Below are 8203 nucleotides of genomic sequence, written 5' to 3'. Positions count from 1 at the left end.
AGCATCCTAATTAATAGGTTTATATGTTTTTTTCACACTACATCTTGAGCAAACTACATGCTTTTCTATTTATGGTAATCGTATTTCAANTATAAACAGCTCCATGCATAATGCATTTGCTACACAATATTATGGCAAATGTGTAAAGTTCAGTAGAAAAAAATCAGAATATCAAACTGAGTCAGGTATACCACGAAGGAACTAGTGGTAAAAGAAAAAATATCTAAAGAAATAATAGTCAGACTTGTGGCTGGACTCCTAACTGTCTTTCCAAGTTCATATTGGCTCAAGCTGATGGTTCCATGGCAGGCAGTTGAAATCTTTGAGCAGGCTAGTTCAAGGATGCAAGTCAATGTAATCACACTCCTGATGGCTGTGTGGGGACTCAGAGCTCTCTCTCTCCTCCCTGGCCTCATGAGTTGAAAGGAACTCCCTCTGTCAAAACTCCTAATCATATGCTGTTTCGCCAAAGTTCCAAAGGAGTGGAGTCAAACAACCTTAGTGAGACGTCTAAAACAAAGAAACAAAGTTCTCTTCCTTTCCAGTCTATTATACCAGGCATTTTGCACCAGGCCAGATGGTAGACATCAAACAGATGTGAGATCTTGCCTCCAAGATGGTAATATTGAATCCCTGAATCCTGCTGACAAGATACAACATCATAAAGTCCGTTTTGCATTGAAGAGAATATGTATTAAGAGCAGGGAAGATGAAGCTTGGGGTCTAAGTGTGTAAAACACCTTCCTAGTTGCTTTAACAACTGAAAAACCAGAGAAATATTCAGTCTATGAGTTTTTTGAGGCAGAAACTTGTCTTTTAATTCTTGTTGTCTACAATAATATCCCAAAATAATCCTCACTCAATCAATATGAAATATAAATTGAACCACTTAATGGTAGTAGTTACAGATATTTTTTGTCACTGTTAAATCCAGGTGGTTTCCTTTAAACAACTGAAGACAGCTGAAAGATAGAAGCTTAAAACAACTTATGCAATAAAAAGTGTTGGTTTCAATAGCCACCTGTCTCCAAAATCACATCCAGGNAAAGTTCTATTGTCACAACTGGCACTAAGTACGCACAGGTAAATCTCAGTGAGGACAGGGTGTTGTTAGTATTTTATAACAAAACTTTCCCATATCCTCTACTTAAAATTTTAGTTGGTAAGATGAAATGCTATCCACAGCAATAGCTGAGAGACACATAGGTACTCTCAAAGTTCTCTATCTTCTTGTAAATTATTCTCTATAGAAATCTGTTACATACCTATACTTCTTAACTGTATTTTCCTACAACATAAGAACCTTTCATATTCTGACTATGGGATTAAGAAATAAGTTAGCACTTAAAGGAAACATATCAGGTTGAAATTGTGTTCGACTGCATAATTTAATCAGAGTAAGTGATCCAATTCATATCACTCCTTTCTGCCTCCTGTAGCATTAATCTCAATTGTGTCTNCACATCTTCAACCTTCTGTCTATCTAAACTGCCTTGAAAATACCTCCTCCCATAGCAATGGACAGGGATGGGATAAATCACATATTTAAGCTCCTTCAATGGTGTTAATAGCTCCAGAATTCTCATGAGCATTCCCATGGTAATTGGATTTGAAGAAAAGCGAAACACTCGNAGTTGAGNACAGCTGGTTAGGGCTGGGATAAGAACAGAGATTGTAGAATCTGTTAAAAAGCAATGATTAATTTCCAGATGCTGCAAGGTGNTAGAAACATTCTGCAGGAGATAATAAAATGGCTCACAATCTTCCCAATATATTGGATTGTTGCTGATATTCAGCAACTTTAAATGATTGGCTTGAGGGCACTCAGAGAGGAACTTGAAGTCACTGTAAGAAAGTCCACAGAATGGCAGATACAAGAATTCCAAAGCAGCAGATAGTACTCTCAGGACATTTTCAAGATGATCTGTGAGGCAGAATGAAGACAAGCTGAGCTCCTTCAGGTGATCCATACGACTCAGTTGGGTGATAAAATTTCTAAANGTTCTCCCATTCAAAGATCTACAAGCGATTTCAGACAGGCTAAGTCTGTCCACTACACGAGATAATAGGTCGGTGACTTCAGTAAGGGGAGACTCATCAATTGCCAGGTGATGAACACATTTCAGATCCAGATGGCTTAATGCATGTCTGCATTCACANAAATTATTAATTTGCAAATCTCTGCAGCACAGATGCAGAGAGCCTAGGCTCTGCTCTACTTTATTCAGAAGCAAAGCAAAAAACTCCCTTTCCCTCAAAGTACCATCAAGGGAAATGTCCACTATTAATTCCATAGGCAACTTAGAGGGCTGAGCCTCAGACTTGGAACTTGAAAGACCCTCCTGGCCTTCAATTTTGAAGATAGAGTGCTCAGAGTGAGCACAAGAATGAAAGCAAATTGTCGATTTAGTAGTGATCTCAGGACATACAGTCTTGCAGCCAGCATCCTGCCTTAAATCTAGGATCCTCAGCTTAGGGCTCCTAGTAGCTGAGTTCAGGGCAGGGAGGAATTGAAGACTCTCAACCAAGNCTTCCAGGAGTTCACACTGGGGTTCCTGCACACTTAGTGCCCCAATGTGGAGACAGGCAAAGGGCCAAGCCTTCACAATTGCTGTCAGTATATTCTTGTGTCTACCCGTGAAGGCAGCAGTGAACAAAGGGACAAAAAGCTCCCCTGGGATCTCCTCCAGGGCTTGGATTGCTGCATGCTCATTACTCATTAAACTCTGTGTAGCAAGATCCAATAGTGTGGGTGGGTCCTTGGTGTCCATCTTAAGGAACTGTAAAGAGTTGTCCAGAGACCTCCACAGAGCTCTTTGACATACACCCAACTTGTGCACGTTAATGTAGGTTGACGTAGAACTTCAAAACCTCGTGCCACAGTCGTTGAAATGTCACCAAGTCCTTCTCAGGAATATAAATTCGTGAAGAGTAGGTTAAAGGCTATATGGAGAACCCAAGCAGTTAAGTCCTCTGACTTCCCATGTCCTCCACTTTGGCAGCCCCTCGTTATCCGCGAGGCTTTCCCCATAGCAGGGGCACCATTGTCTTAATGGTGACTGAGTTCTACATTTTCATCTGAAGGCTGCTAGCAGAAGACTGACTTCCAGGCAGCTAGGGTGAGGGTCTTAAGCCCATGCCCACAGTAGTACACCTACTTCAACAAGGCTACAATTCCTAATATTGCCATTCCCAGGGACAAGCATATACAAACTATTTACAGAAACCTAGTGGGTTGGAAATTCTAAAACCTTTCCACAGACAAACAAAATACTGACTCTTTAAAATGTAAGAATCTGTTGGGCTCACCTTGTCTAGCAAGAAAAAACGCAACATGGTCGGATTTTTCTCAACAGCCTTTCTTTATTTCAGGAACACCTCCATGCAACGGGGAACTCCGGAAACCCCGAGAGGACTGCTTATATCCACCCCAGCACTGGAGAGAGCTTCATGTCTTCCTGGGATTCGTCAGTCTGTCGGTACTTTGATATGAACACCCACTTGGGAGGGGCTGGCGCCAGATTCGGCTGGCGCCTGTGCAATGGCATTGTTTACTGCGCTGGTGTACCGGAGGTCGGAGCCATCTTTTGGGCGTGCGGCTGCCTACATCTGGGAAATGTTTTGCTTGCTATCCAGGGTCTTTTAGTCAATCTAAAACTCAGCTAAAGTGCCAGGAAAATGAATATAAGTTCAGCTTTTACCTTACTTCAACACTTAATGTCAGTGTGTTAATTTAACAAATTCCCATTGGGGAGACTTTAGATAAAATATACTTATATGTCCATCAGTCTCACTGTGATGTCAATATACAATGGAAATGGATGTTGAGAGACAATATTTAAAACTTTAAATTTTAATATCTATACTTATTTAGAATAGTTTGTAAGATGGAGTTCAAAACACCTTCTTCATGTAACTCACTCCTCATATTAACTGTTTTCACTTCTACCATTCAGCTCCTGCTTGCCCTTATATCCAAAGTCTGAATTTAGCAAGAGCAGTTAAGCGGGAACTAGATGCAAGGGGATCATTAAATATTCCTAATAATGTTTTTCGGCTTTGGAAGAAAATAGTAATCATAATAAATAAAAGTGAAAATCTTCAGCCCCATATATATATGTGTGTGTGTGTGTGTGTCTGTATCTGTTTCTGTGTGCCTCACTTTGTAATGATGTTGATGGCCTCCATCCTCCTTCTACTGATATGGCCCTTCTACCTCCATGTGAACCTCCAATTTCTTCCACTCCTAATCCTTATCCATCAAGTACAGTTCCTGATAACATGGAAACACAAATTTGCCACTTCACTTCATTCTCTCCCTGAGGTTATTAATGAGGTTTGTAGCCCCTGATAAAAGAATAAACAACGTTTTAAGTCACTCTTCAGGTATCTTATTTAAGAGGTCCTTTATTGAGTCCAGATAGGAGAAGCCCTACAGGGATTTTCTTTTTTCCTAGTTTGTATAATGCCTAATCCTGATAAACTGGTGAAAGCAAGTTAAAATTATATTCTAATTTTATCTAATACTCTTAAGGATCTTTTTTAGGCTTCTAATCAAATATGGGTATAGTGCTCATCTTACATTGTCTATCATTGGAGATACTTTTGCATTCTTTGATTGGAAGATCCAAGCAAAAGTTTGGCTTATTGTGGAAAATGTTTACTATGTAAGAGTAATTATTTATAGCAATGTAAAGACCAAAGTGACAGAAATCAGTAAAATAATGTACCTGTAACATTTGAGGTATTAGCAAGAGAAGGCATGTGATGCTTAATTAATGCTTAATAAATGCTTAAGGTTAGATATCCTTCTAAGGCTTATGGACAAATAAATGCTGTGGCACTGTAAGCATGATGTAAGTTACCAAATTCTCAAAGGAAGACAGAGGGATTTCTCAAATCATAAAATGATCTGATGACCCATATAAAGATTTTTTTTCCCTATCTGTTGCAGGTTGTCAGTCACCTGATGTTTGGTAGAGAGATGGGAGTGATCATTTTCAAAAAGTTAGACTATAAGGATGCTAATTTTGCATGCCAGACAAACATATCCTTTTTAATAAAAGAAGATATCAATGATTACATCAGCTCTCTACTGACATTAGGCCTTAGCATATGCAGGCTGCATATATTTCTGGCTAATGTTCTAAGCGCAAACAGTGCCTCAACTGTTTTTAGTAAACCCACAATAATAAGCAAATAGAAGTAATGACATTTACTAAAATTATCAGGCTTTAGCACATACCTTCTACACAAGTTGTATTTATAGAAATGATCAATGATGGTAAGGGTGCCCTGGTTTCTAGAGATGCTTCACTGAATTTTATTCATTCAGGTCCTTCCTTCAAACAATTGAAATTACTCAAGATTTATATGGCCTTAAAATGTTACTCTCAATGTGTAACTTTATATTTTGGTACACGATAAACAGTGCTGGTAATCGAGCATGTAGAATCTGTGTGGCTTACTACATCTGGCACCTTTATTCATGATTTATTACTATTAATTCAACAGGAATTGCAGACCCAAAAAATACAGTTGATTTTAGCCATACAAGGTCACATAATTTATCAATATTTTTTTTCTGGTAAGTTTAAATTAAATTAAGCACAATGTCATAATTACTTTCATAAAAATACTATATCATTGAAAGAGCATTTTTCACTAACTAAAAAGCAACCTCACTTATATCAAAGTTTGTCCATAAGATTACACCTACTTATTCTTTCCTTATTTTTCCTGTTCTTAAATCAGGAGAAGCACTAAAGTGTGAGATCAACCTTTTACTCAGAGCTTTAATGTTTCACATTTCTTTTTTTTTTTTTTTTAGGTCTGCAACTATTTTTATTAAGTTCATTTTTGCATTGTAAAGCACTTTGGGTGTACAATTCAACCTTTTAATTCAATAAGAACCACTTAAACTCCCAAATTAACTGAACAAAAGAACTAAATTAGTCAGGAATCTAGGGGTGTGGATCTTGAAAAATCAAACTTGAATCAACTGAAGCAAGAAATTTTGTGAGAATAGTTAGTATTTTCCATTTCAATGACAGCAAGTCCTGGAATACACATCCACATTCAGCAAAAAGGTGAGAAACCCTTCTCGCTGGTCACATCAAGGGTATGGGTGGAATCTAGACACAAGTAATTCTCAGTTTCACAAATCAGAAGAGGACTGGGAAGGCTACTAGATCAGCCAAAAATAAATAAGTAAAAATGAGCACAGATTCTGCAAGTTCATGCACTACTACATGAAGGTAACGTGCAGCGTTGTAAGCTGGCATTAAGGCAAACTTTTAGTGCTTTGGTTGTCTTCCACCTCCACCCTCCTCACCCCTCCTTCCTTCGACTAATAAGACAATAACCAGTCAAACCAGTGAATGAACATTTTTAAAACAAACAAACAAAAAAGTCTCGCTCCCTTTCTTAGATTTTTTTCCCCCCACTTCTTCCTTAAGCCTAAGTTTTCGCTGGACAAATTGTCCTTTAGAGCGCACATGAGCATCGCTAGTGTTAATGCTAGAAGTGTTTCAGAGCGGCCTATGTTATGGTGAGGGCTCAGGGTTGCTTTGGAGTGGTGGGCTCAGACTCTCCACTATGTGCTTCCACACTCGTTATTCATCTCCTCATCCTGCGGGCTCTGGGGTTTGGGAGCAAGCTCCTGGTCCTGCCTCTTCTTCAGCTGCTGCATTTTCATGTTTAAATCCAGTAAAGTTCGGGCCAGCTGGTGGTTCTGGAAACGCAGTTCCAGCAGCTCCGCGCGAAGCCCGGCCAGGGCGCACTCCATGCGCGCCTGGCTCCTTTCCTCCCGTGCTGCGGCCGCTGCCGCCGCCATCGCCGCTACCTCCGCCACCGTCTCCCGCGCGCGTCTGGCGCGTCCGCGTGCCGCCGCCCGCTGAAAGGCGCGCTCCAGCTGCCTGCGGAGCTGCTCCAGCACGGGGCTGGACGCCGGACGTGCTCTGGCGCTTCGATGTCTATGCTCCAGGTGCCGAAAGGCATGCGGTGCACCGGGTGGAAGGCTAGGAACCACAGCGCAGCCCTTCCAGAGACTCCGTAGAGTCCCCAGGACATCCTCTGTCTGCAGTGGCTGTAGTCACCCAAGCCCATCGTGGTCCTTTTCTGCAGCGCTCCGACATTCACATTTCTATAAAGAACTAAAAACTGACAATGTTCCTGTATATACTGAAAGACCTTTTCAGGAATTTTACCAACAACATTCTGTAGCACACATCACAAGCATTCCATGTAATTGTCAGCATTACCCTTTTGTCAAAATAGATAATAAGCAACTTAAACATTATTTAGAAATAAAGTATGGGGGGAGAATACTAGTATTGCTACTCTTTATAATATTTTATCACCTATTTTTTAAACTTTTGTTTTAATTGGAGAAGGACAGCTTACTCTTGTAGAAGATTTATAACGACATCTAACCAAATTTAGACTCAAGCTCTTCTGGAGAGATGTAATGTCAGGTCATTGAAACTGCACACATTCAGTGATTCACTGAAGCTGATGTTATATTTGTATTTTTCCTCAGGGAGCTGAAAACAAGTCTAGATATCTGAAAGGTTAACTTGATTTGTGGAAGAGGAATGAAGAAGATTCAGTGTTTACATATGCCACACTAGAAGAAGAGATTGAATGGGGTACTGGAGTCATCAAGAAACGAAAAAGAATCTCACTACCAAGAATAATCAGATGAAGAAACTAGTGACTGAGGGTAAAGAGTTAGTGAAATCTTAGAGGAAGTGTATCACTGCTGATTGCTGTTCCTCGATATGTATTCTCCATTGAATGTATCTGTTACAGCTGATCACATTGTTCCTTAGGCAAAGAAGGTCACATGACAATTTAAACACTGATATTCAGGTCTTGAATGATGAAATATTAACTATTCAGCATTGAAACTTAATGGATTTCCTACTTCATTGTGTAAATCCTAGCAAAGATTTTTTTTCAGCTTTGCAGTGAACTTTATTGCTGCTTACTTCTTTTTTTTAAAATATATTTTATTACATATTTCCTCAATTACATTTCCAATACTATCCCAAAAGTCCCCCATACCCTCCCCCCTCTCCCCCATTTCCCTACCCACACATTCCCATTTTTGCCACAAATGATGGGATTCACATTTTTAAAAAGCTGAATGTTTTCCTGTGTCTGTGTTTGGACTTCTCCCCACAATTTCTTTTTTTTTTTT

The 8203-nt window shown here is 39.7% G+C and overlaps 1 protein-coding gene and 1 pseudogene across 1 annotated transcript; both read right to left on the bottom strand.

The window, feature by feature from the left end:
• Positions 1 to 1368: 1368 nt before the first annotated feature.
• Positions 1369 to 2781, bottom strand: LOC110308384 (melanoma antigen preferentially expressed in tumors-like). The gene has a single exon (XM_021180853.1). The coding sequence runs from the start codon at positions 2769 to 2771 to the stop codon at positions 1389 to 1391; it is 1383 nt and encodes a 460-aa protein (XP_021036512.1). The 5' UTR covers positions 2772 to 2781; the 3' UTR covers positions 1369 to 1388.
• A 3814-nt stretch (positions 2782 to 6595) lies between these two features.
• Positions 6596 to 7107, bottom strand: LOC110308488 (annotated as a pseudogene).
• Positions 7108 to 8203: the final 1096 nt, after the last annotated feature.

This window comes from Mus caroli, chromosome 13 (assembly GCF_900094665.2).
Source record: "Mus caroli chromosome 13, CAROLI_EIJ_v1.1, whole genome shotgun sequence".
Classification (NCBI taxonomy): domain Eukaryota; kingdom Metazoa; phylum Chordata; class Mammalia; order Rodentia; family Muridae; genus Mus; species Mus caroli.
Note: the sequence above shows the minus strand (reverse complement) of the source record. Positions and strands in the feature narration are given on the sequence as shown.